The 22,688-nt window shown below is 45.8% G+C and overlaps 2 protein-coding genes across 4 annotated transcripts in view; both read left to right on the forward strand.

Moving 5' to 3' along the window:
• The window catches only part of mcu (mitochondrial calcium uniporter), a gene marked incomplete at its 5' end in the record, with an annotated part of 87,211 nt that extends 81,109 nt beyond the window's left edge, over positions 1 to 6,102 (forward strand). For 2 of the 3 annotated variants that reach the window (XM_083658474.1, XM_083658476.1), the window contains 2 exons: positions 1,233 to 1,349; positions 1,836 to 6,102. In XM_083658474.1, the coding sequence (XP_083514600.1) occupies positions 1,233 to 1,349; positions 1,836 to 1,916 (198 nt within the window). In that variant the 3' untranslated portion in view covers positions 1,917 to 6,102. The remainder of the gene's footprint in view (positions 1 to 1,232; positions 1,350 to 1,835) is intronic. The other variant, XM_083658475.1, reaches the window with a different exon arrangement.
• A 5,378-nt stretch (positions 6,103 to 11,480) lies between these two features.
• Positions 11,481 to 20,308, forward strand: oit3 (oncoprotein induced transcript 3; the record flags this gene model as incomplete). Its single annotated transcript, XM_083658337.1, has 8 exons — positions 11,481 to 11,739; positions 12,371 to 12,481; positions 14,418 to 14,540; positions 16,001 to 16,123; positions 17,217 to 17,377; positions 18,379 to 18,791; positions 19,778 to 19,877; positions 20,147 to 20,308. The coding sequence occupies exons 1-8, from the start codon at positions 11,496 to 11,498 to the stop codon at positions 20,306 to 20,308; spliced, it is 1,437 nt and encodes a 478-aa protein (XP_083514463.1). The 5' UTR covers positions 11,481 to 11,495.
• Between the last annotated feature and the right edge of the window lie 2,380 nt (positions 20,309 to 22,688).

Below are 22,688 nucleotides of genomic sequence, written 5' to 3' on the forward strand. Positions count from 1 at the left end.
AGAGCCAGTGTCGTGATTTCAAAAGTGCTGTATCATCCGATGTCCTCAACCTTGTTAAAAGCTGTGCTGCCGCATTTTAAACCTCTTGGAGGTCACCAGTAATTATTTTTTTTAGTAGGTTCAGAGAACAGATCATTACAGTAATCTAATCTAATGGCAATAAAACAATCCTCTACGTTTAACTTGAGAGATCAAACCTACTTTAGCAATAGTTTTTAGGTAATAAACAGCCGATCTGGTGGCTTTGTTGACATGAGCTAGGGAATTAAATTCTGCATCCGGAATCACGTCTAGGTTTTTCTTAGCTTAGTGGTGAGTGAGTGAGGGATGAAGTTACACGAGTGGTTGACCTGGACAGAGAGAAAGAGAGAGAGTCCGAGTGAGACGCCCGCCACTCACAGCAAATCTGGTGTTTGTTTCTGACCATGGGAAGCAATGTTAATGCGTTGAATCCCAATGCATTTGGCAATAGATTGGTGTGGCAAATGCTAGTTTTCTGTACTTATGTCTAATCCAGAGAGGTCTGATGATCACTGCGCTTCCCACACAGCACAGCCCCCCTCCCTCCGCTGTCCACTTGGAATTGTTACCGTGAATCTGGCGAAGTCAGCGGTTAATATTCAAATGGGCTGGTGGCCTTAACGTGGCGGACCCGGGTTCGAACCCGGCCCGTGGTCATCCCCTCTCTCTCTCTTCCCACCTTTCCTGTTTATCTAACTGTCCTATATCAAGTGACGGCAAAAATGCTCCAAAGAATTATCTACAAAAAAACGTGTTATGCCACGGCGTGCCGTGCATGACAAGTGCAGCCCTATATTGATATGCACATGATCATGTGACACCATCTGGCAAATCCTAGCGACTTTCTGAGCAGCCAATAGCGACTTTCTGAGCAGCCAATAGCGACTTTCTGAGCAGCCAATAGCGACTTTCTGAGCAGCCAATAGCGACTTTCCTTGGAAAAGAGTTGGCAACACTGCGGGCCAGCTACTGTAGGTTTGACCTAGTCTTCTTTACTTGGTGGTTAAACTTAAGGGAAAGGGAGTTGAAGACACATATCCTGCCAATGTGATTTATCTTTGCCAACGTTGACAGCCGGGCGGACATAAATCTTTGCCAATGTGACAGCCGGACATCAATGTGTTAGATACAGTAGAGAATATTATGTGATGAGACCGCTGCCTCCTTACAGTGTGTTGTGTTGTGTCTGTCTCTCGTCTGTAACCCTGCAGGAGTACCTCTATCCTGACGCCAGAGACCGACAGTATCTGTTGTTCTTCCACAAGGGGGTGAAGAGGGCACGCTTCGATGTGGAGAAGTTCAACAAGCTGAAGGATGACATCGCTGAGGTACGCTCGCTCAAAATCTGTATATTCTGCGACACAAATGGAGCAGCAGCCGAGTCACACTGGGAGCGTCGCACATTTCACACGATGCTTGATTTGTAGCAGCGGTCGATTCTCATTTTTGTCAATATACAAAGAGTGACGATGGAAGACGCTAAACATACTGTAAGCTAGGAGCTAAGCTGCTAAAGTGTTCCCCAAGACACACCCGCAGACATGATATAGAGACGTCTGATGGGCTCTGTGAATATTATACAGCCTTAGAAGATATACAACCACATTATGGAGGAACGGGGTTTGAGTAAATGCCTTCACAGTACAATACCCCAAGCAGTCAAAATATGTTTATTTCCTCCCCCTCTCTCTCTCTCTCTCTCTCTCTCTCTCTCCCTATCTTTCTTTCTCTCTCTCTTCTCCCTCTCTCTCTCTCTCTCTCTCTCACACACACACTCTCTCTCTCTCTCTCTGTCGTCCTCTCGTCCTCTGCAGGTGGAGTTAGATCTGAAGCGTCTTCGGGACCCTCTCCAGCTCCAACTCCCAGTCCAGCAGCTCACCGCCAGTAAAGATTGACGGGAAAAGTGAGCTAGGCCCCTCCCCTCTGAGCTCCTACACATCCCTCCTTACCCCCCCGCCCCTCTCCAACCCCCCTCCCCACCTCTCCTCTCCGTCCAACCCCCTGCTCCCCCCACTATTTAACCCTCCCTCCCTCCCTCCCTCCCTCCCACACCCAGTAAGCCCATCCCTTTCTTGACTGTGGGAGGTAGTTTTCTTTTCTTTATCTTCTTTTTTCTTTCCTTTTTTCTTTCCTTTCCTGACTGAAAACTCCAGTTGGAAATTGCAAGTGAAGCCCCGTAACGAGAAGGACGGTGAGAATCAACAGGAACTGAAACCCTCGCACCACCGAAGAAGACAACGATGATGATGATGATGATGATGACGATGATGGAATTAAACTGGGCACTATGGATATGCCTCAAGACTCCAGAGGGGACAGCCTGCAGGGGGGGGGGGGGGGGCAAACAGGAAGTGTCACACACAGACACGCAGAGGGGCAGCCATCTCTTGAGTATGTGTGTGTGTGTGTGTGTGTCAGGTACATTCTGGGGACAATGGGACACTGACCCCGGGCCAGCCAACACACGGCAGTGTTGTCCTGCTTTTCTAGCAGTCAAACTGTGAACACACAGACACACACACACACGCCTGCTGTTGGATGGGGCGGGCTCCAGAGAAGGGCTCTGTCCCCCCACGAATCAAAGTTTACAAGGAAGTCCTCGCCCCGCCCACTGCTCTCTGTAGGGCCTGAGCAGTCGGACCACCAGGGGGACCCTCCTCGTGTTCCTGTGGCTAAACTCTGCTGCCCCTCCCTCCCTCCCTCCCTGGGCCACGCCCCCCCTCCGGGTGACGGACAGCTGCCCCAAAGTGTGACCTTTTAACAGGAGCCCCGTCTCGGCTTTCACAGGACGCGGGGGGGACAACGCCTCGTTTCCTCTTCCTGTTGACGTCCCAAGTCTGCGCAAGGATGAGAGTGCTACCGACAAAAACATCACTGTGTGTTCTTTTATTCCAAAAATATTTTGGCACTTTTTATTTTGAAAGCCATAGTATATTTGTTATGACAAATAATATATATATATATATATATATATACAATCAAATAAACCGATGAACAGAGGCTAGTTTTTTTCAGTGGGGGGAGGAGCTCTCTTGCAAATGTCATTTCATTAGAAACTCGTGCACATCTCCTGACATTAAGGGTCCCCTCGACACTCCAGTGCCCAGTCTGTCTCTGTCACACACACACACACACACACACACACACACACACACACACACACACTAACACACACTGCATTATATGCATTGCCCTTTCATATCTTGCGATGGTAAACAAAACACACCTAATATATTCCACAGTACCTACTACATCCAGTCAGGCCCCTGATACCTGCAAAACTTAAGGTTATGACCATAACCGCGGTTCTATGAGTAATATGAGCCAGGTGTCTTCAATATTATGAAATAGAACTTAAGGTTATGACCATAAGCCCGGCCTGGTCCTATGAGTAATATGAGCGAGGTGTCTCACCTGATGAAATTGAGAGCACTGTTCCCCTGGGCATGGCCAGCAAAGTAGAAGAATTCAGGCAAATCGGGTTGAAAATGGTTTTGATGGAGCAACACAAGGTACCATTATGGATCAGATAATATTAAACTTGTATCCCCCCCCCCCACCACACACACACACACTATTCTCATTTTGTGAATACAAAGATTGCCATAGAATTATGCTAAATATAACAGGAGCTAAGCTGTTAAAGTGTCCTCCAGACATACCCGCAGGCATGCTATTGAGACTTCTGATGAGCTCTGTGTATATTACAGCTTTAGAAGAAGTGAGGAATGGGGTTTGAATAAATGCCTTGCAGTACAATATCCCAGTGAAAACATGTTTATCTCAAAATTGGAAGCATTATTCTAATAGGCGTAAAACATACCATTTTCCAGAAGCTACCAGACTTGCTAACATGAAACCGGTCTGTGGTTTAGCAGCATGCAATGTGTAATAATTCAATGTCTGATTATGAAATAATCAATCAAAAAGGTGTTACATCATGGAATTTTTTATGTAACCCCCCTCTCATGAAGCTTAGCAAGAAGTCAAAAAATAATAACAGAAGGGTACATATTAATAAAAAATACATGGCATTTATTCATCCAGAAAGAAAGTCAGAGTTCCCTCCTCCCACTGTCGCCGTGTCGCCCCCTGCCCCCCCTCGATGGTATGGCAGGGTAGACTGCATGCTATGGTATGGCCTCAGTAGAAATTTGTGAATGTGTAGGAGCATTGTTGCAATTTTGTACTCAACTGGGACAGTTTTCTTTGCCGCGTCGAGCTCAAGTCTCATCACTCCCAACTGTTATTTTGAAGATGATTACAGAAGCCATATATCTATGTTGTCCATTCCAGGGATTGTCATCAAACGAACCTTTTGTCAGCTAGCTTCAGTTGGTTTTGTGTTCATTCATGGTGAGGATCGGTTGTTCTCTCGGGACTCTGTTCGGGTCTCAAAGCCAGCGTTTTTTCACTCTGAACTGACCGAGACTAACTGACCGTTAGGTCGCCTCTGGTGAGCGGAAGCACAATGACAGAGACGCTATAGTTCAACATCATCTTCTGTTTTGTTTATGTGTGGACAGCCGGCTGAATCGTGCTGCAGAGATCCCCCTGTTTAACTGCAGATTCTCCATTGAAATGCATGATTTTATGTAAGTTACCCATGCGGATCTCAAGGTAGGATTTGGCCATATGTTTTACCTGGCGTGTGTGTGATCTCCAAGAGAAATGATGCCTTTTGGATGGGAAAGTATTTAAATGGTATAGAAGACCGGATACGAAAGTTGGTCTCCCCTATAATTGAAAATCAATTTCTGATATATTAGGAGGGCTCTTTTGAATGTTTGCCAGTGGAAATCAGTTCTGCTGTGTGTGTGTGTGTCTGTGTGTGTGTGTGTGTCCACATGTTTTTAAGAGTGCGACTGTACCGGGGGCAAAGTGCAGATCACTGCATGAATCCTTTGCCCCTAACCTCTGCTGGTCAATAGCGGTATAAATCAATTCCACCCTCATAGCGATCAATAGCTTTAAATCCCTCATTTCCACAATAGGCCAAGTTACACACACACACGCATTCAAACATGCACATATGATACGCGCACACACAATGTTGCTCCGTTTCCTTGGAGATGTACTGTGGAGGAAGTGAGAGCTATGCCCTCTGTCTGCAGTCCAGTCCACCCCACATGCTGTTCCTACACTTCTCCATCGTCACCACCTCCTTTTTTAATCACGCCATCTTTTTTTTTCTTTTTTTTTTACAAAATATATCAAATATAGGGAACTTTATTATAAAGCGGGTGTTGCATGAATGTATGTTTACATGGGGAAAATATGTAAAATTAAAAAAAAAGATGATTTATCACACAGAAAACTGCAAAGATAATTTAAGAACGTCGTTTGTAGAGATTCCTAGATGGGGCAGCGGACGGTCGAGGCTGCGTTCCCCCGGCCCCGCCTCTTTAGAATCTGCCCTGCCAAATCGGACTCGATCCCAGCCAACCAACTGCACCCCCATCTACAGTACCACTGCAGCTCACCCCCCCCCCCCCCCCCCCCGTTACCCCCATCCTCCCCCCCCCCCTGTGTAGACATGCAGCTTGTATTTATAGTCCCGCCCCCAATAGATGGAAAACCAGCCTCCATCCTCCGTGCACCTTAAGGGGGGTCTCTATGACCTCTTGACCCCACTTACTAAACGTCCTGGATGGGAGACTACAGGGAGGTGTGGGGCGCACTCTGCTCGCATGTCGGGGGGAACACCTCCCACACAGCCCTCTTTACCTCACTGCTCCTGTCATTTTCATCCACTTCCAGCCTTCTTTCTCCCAAATGACATTTATTCTACGTTTTTCAAAGCGTGCGTTTGTTATGTTTTGGATATCATTGGTTTGTGTGCACTTACAATACAATGTTTTAAATGCCGAAAGAGTGAAGCAGAATAATAGGATTGAAATGATCTTGTACAATTCTGACCTCCTACCTTTTTATTTTATTTTTATTTGTTTGTCTTTTTTTTCTGTTGACATCTGATGCTGTAATGTTGGCAAAAAAAAGAAAGAGAAAATGTAAAATCCTGTATCATTTATGAAATATGTATAAAAGAGAAATGTAATTCAGTTATCAATAAAATCCTTATCCAGTTTTTGGAGCTGGTGGTCCGGTTGAAGTTTTTTGTTTTATCTGGTTGTGAAGACCTGATTAATGAGACACATTGCAGATGTTTACAAGCAGCAGCCTGTCAAGGTCCTGACCGGTTCTCCTTGGCCTCCAGGTCTTCCTGTACAGGACATCCTATGAAGATAGACCTGCGGGGAAGAAAAAGACTGTTGGTTTGTATACAATATGGACATGTTGTAACACATCATTAGCCTGGTAAACCAGCCGGTCACGTGACCGGCTGGTTTACCAGGCTAACACATCCATGATGTGTTTGATCGGATTATGGTCTATTAAAGCTAAATCCAAGTCTAAAATGAGCCGTGGAAAAAATACATAATGAAGCTGGAATCTTCCTGCACAGCTAAAAAGAAAAAATAATGAATTAGTTAATCATTTTGACCAAGAGTGGAAAGAAACTAGCAATTAAGTAGTAATATATTGATAAATACAATGTAATGCCCATTTAAAGGCTATTGTTTATCAGTGTGTAGAGAAAATGCATACCAGTAGGCTATCTTGAAATTATTTGCACCTCACCACCTCAAAAGTTAAAATCATTCAAACTGACTTTAATACAATTGAAAACAAACCTAAACATTTATTTTAAATAAATAAAAGTTGGAAGCTCCTTTAGTCAAAAACTCATACGCTGATATTGAAAAGAAAATGCCATGGAACCCAATTAAAAAACAAGGTAAATCACTATACCTTTACACAGTGCAGTTGCATTGCTGCAGCAGAGTGTTGATTGAATGTGCCTTATGTGCTCTTAATCACCAAAGAAGGCTGACATGTTCCACCTCATTTCTTCTAATAGCCTTATTGATTAAAGTAACCATTGATTTAATTACATATGAGGGGGGGGGGGCATCAAAAGAAACTGCAAACGTCAGGGTTAGGGGGCACCTTTAAGTGAAGGGGGGCCAAGGCTGTAAAAGGCTTTTTGATTTTCAGGGTTAGATGAGAACATCACTGCTGCTGGCGGCACAGACTGTTCTCCAGCAAAGGTCTTAGTCTGCCATACAGTAAATCCTCCATCCTGGGGCGGGTGAAAGATGAAAGTCAGATCACTCACTACTGCAGATTAGACCGTCGCTCTGAGACGAGACACCCTCCCAAACTCTAGGGATACGAGTTCTGGTGACAGAGAGAAGATTTAAGATCACATGGGAGAGATAAACCAAAGTGTCATCACTCAAAGAAACTCAGGATTAAAGTAATAGATGGCCATGTTGTTGTTTTATAGGAGCATGGGTCTGCCGATGGAGAGGAGGAGGAGGAGGACGAGGATGGGATGGAGTCTGGATCAGAGGAGTCACCACTGGGAACAATGGGAGGATGGTCCTCCTGTCACTGGATGCTGGGGAGCAGAAGCTGGGGTCAAGGTGAGACACACACTGAAATACAGGCATGTACCAAGAGATAAGAGGCGCATATTAAAGACTGGCTTCAGAAGAGGGTCACTCACACACATAGACGGACGCACACACACACAGATCAGAGGTTGGATTATCATCTTCAGTCCTGAGAGAGAACACATGATGATATTGTTGCTGCTAACCGTTCTGCTACAGGACACACTTGCTGCTGCAGCTGCGGGTGAGTGCAATATTCAATACATACATTGTGTTGTCCACTCGATACAAACGAGTTCCCCATTGTCTCTCTAGGCTAAGATCATAATCACACCATTGTAGGACACTCGTTCTCATAGCGACCCACAGTCACCTTTTAGTTGATAGATTTCTAACCATACTATTGATGGCAATAGTTCAAAGTGGGGTCCGGGGACCTAACAGGGGTCCTTGGGGGAGTTCCAGGGTGTCGCCAGCGAAAAGGGCAATATTGTCACTATAATTCCATCCATAAGTAACACAATGACAGAATGACTTGCTCATGGGTTTTATAGGCTATACTTTCTGCAGTGGAACATTCAGGCCTAAACGCAAAACTCTTCTCATATGGGGGGGCCCATGGTCTAATTTGTGTCCGTTTAGGGCAGTGTTTCTCAAAGTGTGGGGCGGGGCCCCACCTGTGGGGCGCAGTGGCAAAACAGGGGGGGGGCGCACGGGGGAAATGCAGAAATGCAGTGCGGAACCAATGTTTTGACGTCTGACTTTTTTCCCGGCAAGCAATAAATGAACCCCGCTTCTGTAGTGACTTCGCATTCATTCCATGGATGGTTCATTCATATTGCCAAATATTTGAACTTGTTTAGCACAGGTTGCACTTTATTGTTATTATTTTTGAAAAGATGTGCAGTGCAAAACAGGTTCATTGCAGCCACTAATACAGCAGTGATACTGATAATAAGACTTAATGCAAATTTTTCTTGACAAATATTTGTTATTTTTTGCACAGATAGAACTTTATTGATATCGTTATAACAAAGTGATTGCACATTTCATGTGATTTTTATCTGATGGAGCAATATAGTTAACTTTGTTTGTTCTAGCAAAGTGATTGCAATTGCAATTTCTGTTTGATTTTTAAATTATTATTTAAAAAGAGCACAGATGTACAGTAGCAGTCACAAAATGTTGTATAAAGTTGAAATGGAAGTTGTTGTTTTATTTGGACAACATTACTGAAAGAAAATAGAAAGGAATGGTCATGATCTTGATGTTATTTCAATAAAAGTTAAAGTTGGACCCTTTTGTTACAATTTTGTTGGGGCGGTGGGGGGGCATGAACATTTTCCCTCCTCCAAAGTGGGGCATGAGAGAAAAAGTTTGAGGTTTAGGGGTCCTTGACGTGAACATTTTTGAGAACCACTGCCTCATATGGAGAACAATGGAATACTGCATTCTCTCTATTCCATCAGAGAGTCTCATATAACTGATGAGCTGTTTTAGTATTTTCTCCACGCAGGTCAGGTGATGGCATGGCTCCATCTTGGCTTAATGGCCATATGAAGTCATTCCTGTCCCTCCTACCTAGAAGATTTAGAGTGCTCATTAGCATACAGCGGCTTGAGTCAGCTGTGCCCTCTGCGCTGCTCTAGCTGGAGAGCAGCTGGCCAATCGCACGTCTCAAACAGAAACAGCCATTTATACTGTCGGCAGCCCCCGGCCGCGGCTCGGAGCGATCCTAGAGCCAGAGGCAAGATGGATTGTCCATTAGTGATTGTGGGGTTAAGAGTGACTTTCAAACAAAATGACGTGTGGTGAGATCATTTCACGTTAGTCCCTGCTTCCACATCATTCCCTCTCAACTTTGGGGACTCAGGTGCAGTCAGTAGCCTACATTTGTTGTTGTTTGTGTGTTTTGTGTGTGTGTGTGTGTGTGTGTGTGTGTGTGTGTGTGTGTGTGTGTGTGTGTGTGTGTGTGTGTGTGTGTGTGTGTGTGTGTGTGTGTGTGTGTGTGTGTGTGAGAGAGAGAGAGAGAGAGAGTTTTTATTAGGGGATGGTGGTGTTCGGCTACTTGAGATCTTGGCCTTATCCTCGATGTGACCCTCTTTTCTAGGGAGCAATGAAAGGCGACATGATTGGTCGTTTGTGCTGCTCCAGTAAAGCTGCCCTGTCTCTTACTCCTGGCCAGTGTTGGGGGTGACTCATTACAAAAGTAACCTATTACATGTAATATATTACTTTTAGCAGTAACTCAGGATTTCAGTAATATTATACTGTGCCAGTTACTTTGTCAAGTAACTCAAGTTACAAATTGAGTTACATGTCATTGACATGTCACATGTCAAGCGGCGATGTCATTCTGCTGCTGCTGTTGTTTTGGTAAAAGTAATGCAAAAGTAGTGTAACAAGTCACAAGTTACTCTACACAGAAAGTGATATCGCAAAGTAACTTATTACTTTCAAATGAACGTAACTAGTAATATGTAGTATATTAGCCTACATTTTGAAAGTAACTCTTGCCCAACACTGCTCCTGGCCTGTCAGAGAAGATGCTTTGCCGCTGGGGGACATGACACTCCTGCTTCTTGGTCACACCACGCCACCATCCACCTCTCCGCTCACGCCCGTGACTATAGCGCTCATTCTGCCCCTCGTCTGTCTGCGTTCCTCCCATCATCCCTCAACATGTCTCCTGGCCAGCGTGGACTTATGACTAGCTCTTAATTAGACAAATGAGAGGGGATACAGAGCAGGGAGCGAGCAGAGCCTATCGATTTATTTTCTGCACTTTGTTTACTCAGCTCGTTCAGTTCACTCCTCGATCCTCCGTGACCGGCTGCACAGTGAAAGGATTCATCATTGACAGAGGTCGCTGGACGGAGCCTCCTTTTGTGGACGGCCCGTTGGCCCTTAGCTCGATTAGAATCGACTAAACCGGTGTAATACTTTATCTCGACAGTCCAAAAGGTTGCTTCAACGTAACACGTTTGACCAAGTGTCCAGTATTGATGTGGCCTGCCTAGGCCCCCATAGGATAGGAGGACATGGAAGCCGATAGGAGGTTCATGTGTAACCTGCGTTGTGTTGATGCAGGCCCTGGCAGCAACCCGTGTTGAGGGCTTGCCCGGGAGTAGAGCGGGATTCGATCCACCGACCTCCTGATCCAAAGCGCACGCACTACCCACTATGCCAAGCTCTCTAGGCGGAGCTGATTAACGGACCTTTTTTACTGGGGAGTGAGTTTAACCAACTTACTCGATACCACTCGGGACTCATGAGGACTCAAAGAGGCCATTTATACCTGGCGTTAACATGTGGTTTCTTCCATCAGATTGCAATCAGATTGTATTTGATCACTTCAGCCTGATTCCATTTACACCTGGCGTTAACATGCATTTTCTGCAATCTGATTGCAATCTGATTGCAATCAGATTGCAGAAATGGTTGTCCTCTCAATCCGCATAAAGTTGGTGTATCCAGATTGAGAGGACACATTGCATTTACACTTGTGTTCAATGTGTACACAATGCATCCCTGACCACCTCCGGAGGTAGTTTGGCCGATCAGATTGGAATCCTTCTTCAATGCATTTTGGGGGTGTTTACACCTGGCATTTCAAGTGATAAAACACAATCTGATTGCAATCTGATCACAGAAAATGCATGTTAGCGCCAGGTGTAAATGGCCTCACAGTCATACATTCATTACATTTGAATTCGAAATTTGAATCATATACTATACTAACTTCTACCCTCTCCATCCTCCCTATCCCAATTAGCAAAAGGCATCCACCTTCACCTATCCCGTTAACATTTACAATTGTGTCATCTTGGCTAACCCATCATTCCTCCCTCCCTCCCCCCGTATGTGTCTCACTCAGCCTTGGACCCGTGCTCGGCCTACATCAGCCTGAACGAGCCGTGGAGGAACACAGACTACCACGTCAACCAGTCGTCGCCGTCGGGCGTGCCCCTGTGCGACAGCCACGTGTCGGGGGAGTGGTACCGCTTCACCGGCATGGCCGGAGACGCCATGCCCACCTTCTGCATCGCGGAGAACCACTGTGGCACCCACGCGCCCATCTGGCTCCACGGCAGCCACCCGCAGCCCCGCGACGGCATCGTCACGCTGCCCGTGTGCGCCAGCTTCAACGGCAACTGCTGCCAGTGGAACGCCAGTGCCGAAGTGAAAGCCTGCGCTGGCGGCTACTACGTCTACCGTCTGCCCAGGCCCTCGGTGTGCTTCCATGTTTACTGCGGCCGTGAGTGAAGATGTCTCCATGTGTTAAAAAGTCCATTCAGTGTGTGCTGCAACTGGAGGGCGCAGTGGTAAGCGCTGTCGCCTCACAGCTAGAAGGTCCTGGGTTCGATTCCCACCTGGGACGCTGTGAGCGCTGAAGGAGTGCGTGACCGTCCGCATGTCCTCGAGTGCCCACCGCCCGGGTGCCGTCGTCAAAAAGGGCCTTCCTGTGTGGAATTTGCATGTTCTCCCCGTGCCTCCCGGGGGTTTCCTTCATATAGGAACCCCTTCACCAAAAACATGCAATATCCTGGTAGCTGAAGTGGTGCCTCCTCTGGTCGTTCGGAGCACCTGTTCGGAGGGAGGGGAACTCGTTGGAATAGCGTGATCCTCCCACGTGCTATGTCCTACCGGTGAAGCTTGGAGCTAGTTTCAGCTCTCCCCAGAATGGCAGAGGGTGGAGCAGCAACCAGGATAAATCAATTAAATTAGCACTAATGGGGGATAAAAATGGGATAAAAAAAATCGGGGGGAAATAATAATAATGATAAAAACTATATATATATTGTGTGCTGCACCTGTGTCTCGTTCATTTTCTTCTTGTGTTGATATGTGCAGGATCTTTTTTCTTACCCTCTCTGTATTCGTGTCAGATTTCTATGACATCTGTGATGAGGTGGAGTGCAAAGGGCCCCACTGTCCCGAGTCGGACTGCCGCTGCCCCGCGGGGACTGTCCTGGGACCAGACGGACAGACATGCCTGGGTGAGACAGAGTGCAAGGACACCCACACACACACACACACACACACACACACACACACACACACACACACACACACACACACACACACACTGTCCTGGGACCAGACGGACAGACATGCCTGGGTGAGACAGAGTGCAAGGAGGAAGACGCAGGACAGATAATGAAAGTTGCACAACAGATGAAGATAAGGAAGAGGAACAGGCAGGCTAGGAATGTCTCTGACACAATAACAAGACCAATCAATCACAGAGCAGATTTACACACACACACACACACACACACACACACACACACACACACACACACACACACACACACACACACACACACACACACACATACACACCCATTGTTCTGGCAGATCGTTCATTACATCCCAATTAAGGAGTTATTTCCAGATAATCTGTTTACATACGTCTTCATGTCCAAATATCCATTTGAGATATTATTATTCCCACCCTCATTTTTCTAGTTTGTCCTGCGATTCAAACCATTCTGGTTCACAGGCCTGTTTCTTTAGAGCAGTGGTTCTAAAAAAATGTTCACATGAGGGACCCCTAAACTGACAAAGATTAGACCACGGACCCCCATTTCATAGGATCTTGTCCCACGGTCCCCCATATGATAATACGCTTGATGCTTTTATGTTTTATTACAGAAAGTGTATAAAACCCATGACCAAAATAGTCATTGTGTTACTTATGAATGGAATTATAGCGAAAATAATAATAATAATTACCTTTTGGCTGGGGACCCCCTGGAACCCCCTCAAGGACCCCTGGGGCTCCCCGGACCCCCATTTGAGAACCACTGCTTTAGAGGTTTCCACTGCCCCAAACTGTCATCCTAGCTATTATACAGTACATATCAGGTTTTCTAATAACTGGGATATGAATGCATCCTGGCTATAATTTGTAAATGATATGACATTTATATGTGGCATAAATACCTCAAATAATATTGGAAGATTAATTTGCATGTCAAACAATGGTGATGGTATAATAACAGAGCCTGGTGAGGGAGGAAGCAATTGTCTGTTGTATTTGCTGAGTCAACTCAAGGTGGAGGAGGTGCACAGCACGGGGTGGTGGAGTGGAGGGCTCTTCACTGTGACTACACAGCACGGGGTGGGTGGTGGGGCGGTAGAGGGCTCTTCACTGTGACTACACAGCACGGGGTGGGTGGTGGGGGGGTAGAGGGCTCTTCACAGTGACTACACAGCACGGGGTGGGTGGTGGGGGGGTAGAGGGCTCTTCACTGTGACTACACAGCACAGGGTGGGTGGTGGGGGGTAGAGGGCTCTTCACAGTGACTACACAGCACGGGGTGGGTGGTGGGGGGGTAGAGGGCTCTTCACTGTGACTACACAGCACAGGGTGGGTGGTGGGGGGGTAGAGGGCTCTTCACTGTGACTACACAGCACAGGGTGGGTGGGTGGTAGAGGGCTCTTCACAGCACTGAACACCTAATGATGGGCGACACGGATGCTTTGGCAGCCCAGCAGTCGGCCTGTAAAAGCACCATTATCTCATTATTCACCCATCAGGCAAATCTGCCTTCCCCACTCTGAGAAATGACTTTTCTCCACTTCATTTCTCTGTCCTCAATCAATGTCTCTTTCTTCACTCTGTCGATGTCGCCCTCTGACTCGCCCCCCCCTCCACTTTTCTCCAAACTTTTTATTTAATCCTTTCGCCAATTCTTTATCTGTCCTCGCAAGTCGTATTAAAAAGTCAATTTGAAAGTATTTGAAAGTCAATTTATTCTTTCGCTCTTCTGTGGAACACTAGCTGTATTATTCGGTACTACTGACCTGAGCTGGCAAAACCCCACCCGACTGGTTCTCATACTTGCATACTGTCTGACCCGGGCCGGGTGTGGTGTGTACGTGTCTGTCTGACCCGGCCGGGTGTGGTGTGCGTGTCCCCGTGTGCAGATGTGAATGAGTGTGAGAAGGGGAACGGGGGCTGTGCGGAGGTGTGCGTGAACACCAAAGGCTCCAGTCGTTGTGAGTGCGCGCCGGGCCGTGTGCTGGACCAAGATGGACGCAACTGCAGAGGTACATTTTACTGTATAAAGACCTACTGGGATTTAAGGCTTAATAATAAGCATAACCATTAACTAACCCTAAACTATTAAATCATGTGTAAATTGATGATGTCTCAGGCAGTTAATGAGGTCATAAATCACTGATGACGCCACAGACAGGGATGAGGCCATAAATCGCCGACAACATCACAGAGTCATACTCAAGCAATTGTGATGTCATCAGCGACAACGCCACTTTGAGTAGTTGTGATGTCATAAGTGATACCGCCATGTCATCAGAGAGTGATGTCATCAGTGATGTCATCAGGGAGTGAAGACATTGTGAGCAACTAAAGATTGCACAGGGAGGCCACACCATTATTACACTCTGTGTCTTGTTGTTTTACTATCTGAGCTTTTATCTGACAGTGTTGAAAAGCACGATTCCAAAAATCTCTGATCAATGGGCATTCCCAGAACATATATTGTGGTGCCCAGCGTCTGAGCCTGGCAGTGAGTACAGTTAAGACTAGCAACTAGTTTCATCTTAAAACATTTAACAAGTGTGACATAAGCTCTGTGAATCATCTTAAAATGTATAAATTGATGCGCGAGATTTTTGGAGGTAGCCTACTATTTAAATTGGACCATACTGTTTCCCAATATGGTTTCAATGTTTTGATAGAACGATCAAGGAGAGAGTTATATTATGCAGGTCACTGTTCCTCGAGAGCCACGCCCAGGACCAAATCAAAGGTCTATTCCAGGGCACCCATATACAGTATGTCTTCAATGCACATCTCAGTCTCAAATAAAGAAAATAAGAGGTGCCCGCTAAATCATATTCCTCCCTGATTTCTTGAAATAACTCAGTCCAGCTTTGTTAAAAAATATTGCTGAGAGGTAAAAAAAAATGCTGAGAGTGGAGACTCCTTTATTTAACCATGGGGGAATATGAAAGGCTGCCCACCTGACTGAAGCTAATAGTTATTCCATAACGGAGACGTTTGATAAAATAAACCTGTTTTGCCCATCATCAGCTCCAATTTTCTCCACACAGCTAAGGGACAGCTAACGTTCCGACGCCCCTTGCCTGTATAATAGTGAATCTTCTAGTCGATGTGGCTTCACACATGCTGCCTCTATAGCCCGCCGAGGGACCTCCGATTCCTAATTTGAAAAGCGTAATAGTAAAAATTAAAATTCGGAACAGCTAACCTCCAGTGAGTTTGCTTCTCTGTAAGTTTAATTCATGCATGCTTTCCTCCCCAGGTGAACTGCGATATAAGAGAGTGCATTTCAGTCATAAATCTAGGTGGCGCGTGCTAAGGGGAGGTCATGGAAATTAATGTAGCCGTAAGTGTTAGCGGGCGTTTGCATGGCACAGCAGTCAGCATACTGTATCAGGACAGAGATAATGAAGCTGGTGGAAGCACACAGTGTGTTTGACCTTTGACCCCTGCCTCTCTCTCCCTGTCTCGCTCCATGCAGAGATAGAAGGCTGCCACGCCAACAATGGAGGCTGCAGCCATGGCTGCTCCTCGCTGCTGGACGCCTATCAGTGCCACTGCCCCCGAGGCCTGAAGCTGGGAGAGGACAAACACACATGCCAGGGTGGGAGCTGTGTGTGTGTGTGTGTGTGTGTGTGTGTGTGTGTGTGTGTGTGTGTGTGTGTGTGTGTGTGTGCTTGTAAAGGTAAAGTAAAGGTAAAGTCCCACTGATTGTCACACACCTGAGTGTGCAACATTTGTTCTCCGCATTTGACCCATCCCCTGGGGGAGCGGTGAGCGGCAGCAGCGCCGCGCTCGGGAATCATATGGTGATCTAACCCCCCAATTCCAACCCTTTTGATGCTGAGTGCCAAGCAGGGAGGCAAATGGGTGCCATTTTTATAGTCTTTGGTATGACTGCCGGGGATCGAACTCACAACCTCCAAGTCTCAGTCTCAGTGTGTGTGTGTGTGTCTGTGTGTGCGTGCATGCGTGCGTGCGTGCCTGCCCGCCTGCCCGCCTGTCTGTCTGTCTGTCTGTCTGTGTGTCTGTGTGTCTGTGTGCGTGTGCATCTGTGTGTGTGTGTGTGTGTGTGCGTGTGCGTGTGCGTGTGTGTGCGCGTGCGCATTCTTTTAGATGGGATTGGCTAAATCAGAGGCACTGACCCCACCCATTCAGAAGTACATTAAGCATTTAAAATGGAAAAGTAATTAAACAATTAAATGACTAAACATAATGTGCAAAGAAAATCTAATTTCATCGTTTTTATTCGTTCCCATTAGGTAGACAATCTATTGTCAGGTTGAATAGATTCAGAACTCTTACAACTCTTTTCCCTGTGAAAATGTATTAACTCAAACATTTAGCCTAGATCTCATCTCCACACACTCCAGTCAGTACAAACCCTCCTTTATCGTGCAGTTTCAATCATATATTTTGACATATTACATCCATTATCCACATGTTTATAAGTCTTCATATTAAAGATTGAACAAAGTCAGGAAACACTATGGCCATTGTTTGCTTTGGCTCTCCTGTAAAGTTGGTCAAATGTCACTTAGGCCCCTCTGGATATCAGCCCTCGCCATGTTCTGTTCTGATGCCCCTTGTGATTTGTGCCATTCTATCTTCTATTGGGATGGATGGCAGTATGTCATGCAGACATTCCACAGTGTAAAGGTCTTTTCTTCTCTGCCCGTCTGTTCCCTCACCTGCAGTGCCGGTCCAGTGTGACTCCAGCTCGATTAAAGTGTCCGTCCCCAAGGACCTGGTCGGAGGGTTGGAGCTGTTCCTGTCCAACTCCTCCTGCCGCGGGGTGTCCAACGGCACACACATCAACCTCAGCTTCAGCCTCAAGACCTGCGGCACCGTGGTGGAGGTCAGAACCGCTCACTTTGGACTTAACTAGCAGAAGTTCGGAGACTGAATGAACAAAGGGTGACATCTCTATGGCGTGGGGCCAAGGGATTATATTAATATTGATATTAATATTAATATTAATATTACTAGGAAAAATACATGACTATTAAAAATGCTGAACCTTGAAGGATAAGTTTGGTGATTTTGGACATACAGATTTGGTCAAGACTAATACCGTTGGAATATGTGGATTCTCAATCTCTTTGGTTTAGGATATTTCGAAACAGGTATCATCTGCATTTTGATACCTGTAGTCGGCTAGCCTGGGTAAACCCAGCCTCCATGTGACCTCTATCTATGTGCCATCAGTCACAACTGTGACTGATAGCACATAGATAGTCACAACTGTGACTGATAGCACATAGATAGAGGTCACGTGGAGGCTGGGTTTACCCAGGCTAACGTGGAGGCTGGGTTTACCCAGGCTAGTAGTCGGCTACTTGGACTTGCAGAGAATATTGACTCCCAACTCATCTGTAGGTTGAAACAATGCGCTGCTCTGTTGCTAGGTGTCTTGCTGCTGATTTAGTCCAAATTGGATCTGGCAAAATATCCCCACAAAAAAATCCATCCACAGGGGAATCGAGAGTCACAATTGCACCTAGGAGCCCGGTAGAGTTTGCTAGTAGACTATCCACTGAGTGGAAACAATGCGCTGCTGCTGCTTTCCGGGCTGTGGGTAGAAATATGTTGGTTGGTTGCCATATCATTTCAGACTGGCTTTTTTGGAGATATTTTGACAAAGACCATTTCACTTATTGTTAGTAGCAAGAGGCCTAGGAATGGAGCTCGACGGCTGACTTGGGAGTTAATTCTCTATGGGTCCAAACACTACAGGTATGTAAGAGACAAATTATATATAGGTCCAAAATTGCCAACTTATTGTTTACATGTGGGTTTTGAGATTATGACTGAGTGGAAATGCCAGTGAAGCCATGTAAACTGAATCTCGCCTCCCAGGTGACTGATGACAAGATTGTGGGGACCAACCTGGTGACGGGCCTCCCAAAGAGCAGCCCGGGCAGCAGCAGGGACATGATTGTCCGCACCAGCAAGCTCCTGCTGCCGGTCACCTGCGAGTTCCCCAGGGAGTACCAGGTGTCGGACGGCTACGAGGCCAGCCTGCGCAGCTCGGCCCTGGAGCTGGCCGGCCACAGCGAGGGCGTCTTCCCCTTCTCCCTGGAGCTCTTCAAGAGCGCCGAGTTCTCTGAGCCGTACCGCGCCCCGCCCCAGCTGCGCCTGCACGACTCCCTGTTCTTCGGGGTGGAGCCCGGGGAGCGGGTCGAGGGGCTCGCCGCCCTGGTGGACAGCTGCTTCGCTACACCGAGCCCCAAGGCTGACCAGGCCCTGAAGTATTACCTCATCAAAGACGGGTGATTAGTATGGAGCTCTTATCAATCTCTGTGTCACATCAATCCACACATTGGTAACCCACCTGTTATACAATAACTAGATTTCTGTTCCACTCTCTACTGCCAATTGGTAGATGTTACACTCATGGTTGCAACAGGGTCTGTAAGCTGTAATACGTATTATGTGGTCTGTCTCTTTAACAGCTACACATGCCTACACATGTAATGCTATGGACAATATACTGTCCCAACAGATCCCAGTATTAGCTCATCTAGCTCAATTAGCTCATCTTCAAGCAGGGAATGATGTCACACCCCAGGAATCATGGGAGTTGGAGTCATTTTCACTCCCAATCGTCATAACACTCATAAATACAGTCATGAGCTGGCTGCTATCATCTTTACTTACAAATCAGCTCCACAAAGAAGAATAGAAAGGAGTCGAGTCAAGTTCCAATGACTCATGAGGTCATTGGAACTTGCCGTAGATCACCTCAGTTATTGATGGCATTCGTGGTTTCAGGCCTGCGACAGGGACAGGCAGCACTTGATGAGCGCCAGCAATATCAGAAGCAACCGCAGCCTTCACACAAGACCGTAGCACCGTGACAGCTACAGTACAGGAACTCCCTCAGTGGAATGCAAAGTGGAGCGTGTCAATGGCCTTTAGTTTCACTCTGGTTTATGTGAAGAGAGAACAGAAGAGGAGTTTGGGCAGAGAAATCGAAACAGAACTACCTCATCATTTGGGAAACACACTCGATTTTGGCGAACAATTTCTCCCCTGACTTTGGAAAGAGACATGTTTCTTCTAGCTATTATATGGACACCATGCTAGAATGGCACAGCAGGGCTACAGTATAATCTATTTTCACGATTTCCGATTAAAAATACAACAGTGTGCTTGTGACGAAGCAGCTTGTTAGAAACATATGGATGAATGAGTAGTGTGTTAAAACATTGACTGTGTGCATAACTGTCTCCTTTCTGGTGGCTTCCCTCTCCAGGTGCATCTCAGATGACACAGTGAGGCAGTTCTCATCCAAGGACCAACTCTCCAAACACTACCAGGTCCCTGTCTTCAAGTTCATTGGCAAGGACAACCGCGTGAGTAAGAGAGCCATGCTGGGAGCCAGCTGGCAAGTGTGTATCTGTGTGTGTGTGTGTGTGTGTGTGTGTGTGTGTGTGTGTGTGTGTGTATTAATTTGGCATATTGTTTAGACTACCGGTATATTTTTAGACAGCATATATATACAGTATCCTATGTATTTGTGTGAATCATCAGTTTTTTTTTCTCGCCCAATGGTGGTACAGTACACATCTCTCTCTCTGCTTACATGAGGCCTGTCTGCTGTCAAACTGCGTGTGTCTTACAGGAGGTCTTCCTCCACTGCCGGGTGCTCGTATGCGGGGCAGGAGACTCCCGCTGTGCCCAGCGCTGTCGGGGGCGAGCGCGCCGCGAGCTCTGGACCAGCGCTCCTCCTCAGAACCAGCGGATTCTAAGCGGAGGGCCCATCTTCATCCTGCCCGACCCGTGACACCCAAAACAAAAACGCCAGGCAAACACCGTGAAGGAGCATGACGTAGTATACTGTAACAGCACCCGCCAGTAGGTTGAAGCCAGGGTTACAGAGGCACATACTCAAAATCAGATAGGTGGAGAAAGTTGTAGAGTCAGGGATTTGACCACCATAGTAGTTTATTTGGTGTACAATAAATTGGCACAGAGATGTAGGCTATGTATATTATACACAGTCAGTCGTGCTCGTCCCTTTCAATGTCCCACTTGTCTAAACACACATGCAAAGGTGTATAGAGAGCCAAATTGGAACGTCACTTCCTGGTTCAGCACTGTCCCAGAGATTTCCATTCATTTTCCCATAGACATTTGGTAAAATGCTTATACACATTTTTAATTGTTCAAACCAAACGGTTAAGATATATTTAGAAACAGGAGAGACCGCAGAACATTTCACTCGGACCAAAACGTTAAAAGAATGCGGGTTTAAAGAAAATATTTTTTAGATGTTTTTTTTATTTTTTATAGTTTTGGTCTGAGTGAAATGTTCTGCGGTCTCTCCTGTTTCTAAATATATCTGAACCGTTTGGTTTGAACAAGTAAAACTATTTTTATAAGCATTTTACCAAACGTCTATGGGGAAAATAAATTGCTGAAGAAAATCTCTGGTACAGTGCTGAAGCAGGAAGTGACGTTCACTTTGCCTCTCTATTATAGTATACACTTCGACCCTTCATTCCTATACACGTCAAGAGTGCCAGTCACACTGCTGTGATTTGCTAGGGCTCGGCTTAATACACACCAAGTGTATGCGTCTCTGTCGCTTTGCCCAACAGCACAACTTCCTGACATTAAAAGTGACTGACATTTCTATTAGAAGTCATTATGGAGAGGGACCACAGTTCATGTGTAACTACCGCAGCATGAAGGATGCTTTTCTAGGTCACAGGCATTCCTCAAGCCTGATTACGGCGCCCCGCTTACACATTTAGTGCATTTATGAAAATGATTCATATTTCATACCAACTTGACAAATACATGAAGACCATCAATAGACACATTCCGCCTCATTTCCCCAGTTAGATACTCTAGATGTTTGGAGATCATCACACAGTCCTGGGTGGTGGGAAAATAAATATCCGTGCCTAGAAATGATGCGTGCACTTCATCACTCTGGCAATTAATAAGCACTTAATCATGTCAGATACATTACGATTAGTAATGTATTTATTCATCGAAAAATAACAAGGCAAATAACTTACATCAATCATTAACAGAGTAGCAGTAGTAGTAGTAGTAATAGATTACCTTACATTTACAGTATACGTGACACTGGGTTCAGTTTGTTTTGAGCAGAATGGCTTGATAACTTTCACATACAGGAACACATCACTCAGCACAATCACTTGCGCCTTGCGAGAGGAAATCAATTCAACTGAAATATTCTCCCTATCAGGCACATCTTTGGAGTCATTAGAATAATTTATGGTAATGGAGTCATATAGTCTTGGCCTAAAAATGAAGTTGAGTATGGAGAGCAAATGTTGGAGGATATAATATGCATGAGCAATTTATTAATTTCCTGAGGAAGTGCTGGTTTATTCAGATATTAAATACTGCAACAGATGAAACTCTTCATTTGCATATTTTCCCATTTATACCCTTTTCAACTCTCAAGCTTGTTGTCTGGTTCAATTTGTGAAGTATTTCCTCGTTGAGAAAAAAAAGTCTATAAATATGTATTCTGCGGAAACACCCTTGATTCTGTCATTTTGTCCCGTGAAACACTGCAAGTATCCAGGAGTGGTCCAAGGTGCTTCTTCTGTCACAGTTCATCCCTCTCCTCTCCCTCACAGAGGCACGCTGCCCTCTGGCTGTTCATGTAGGCCCTGCACCCGAGCGTCCACACTGTGTTGTATAGGCCGTCTGCTACTGACTCACAGGCTGAGAGAGGGAGAGAGAGAGAGTTTAATAACTTACTTCATAATTAGGTAATAATCATAGAATTACAGAGGTGGGGAGTTGGACTCAAGTCACATTTTTAATTGCTTGAGACTTGACTTGATGAAAGTCGAATTGAAAGTGGTGAAAGTGATTTGTTCATCCAGACAACTGAATTTAAAGTTCTCTAAGATTTCAGTTTTGTTCTCTTGGGTGGCACCTATGGCAATGAGTGGTAATTGCAGGTGAGATCCAAACAGTGGTGCATTATGTGGCATTGGTCAGCAGTGTTGGGCAAGTTGGGCAAGTTACTGAAAATTGGTAATTAGTTACAGTTACTAGTTACTTCTCTCAAAAGGTAATTTAATTACTTTAAAGTTACCAGTTACTTCAAAGTAATTAGTTACTAGGGAAAGTAACTTTTGCGTTACTTTTAAAAGTCTGCTTTGATTGTCTTA

Source organism: Poromitra crassiceps (genome assembly GCF_964638095.1).
Source record: "Poromitra crassiceps genome assembly, chromosome: 22".
Classification (NCBI taxonomy): domain Eukaryota; kingdom Metazoa; phylum Chordata; class Actinopteri; order Beryciformes; family Melamphaidae; genus Poromitra; species Poromitra crassiceps.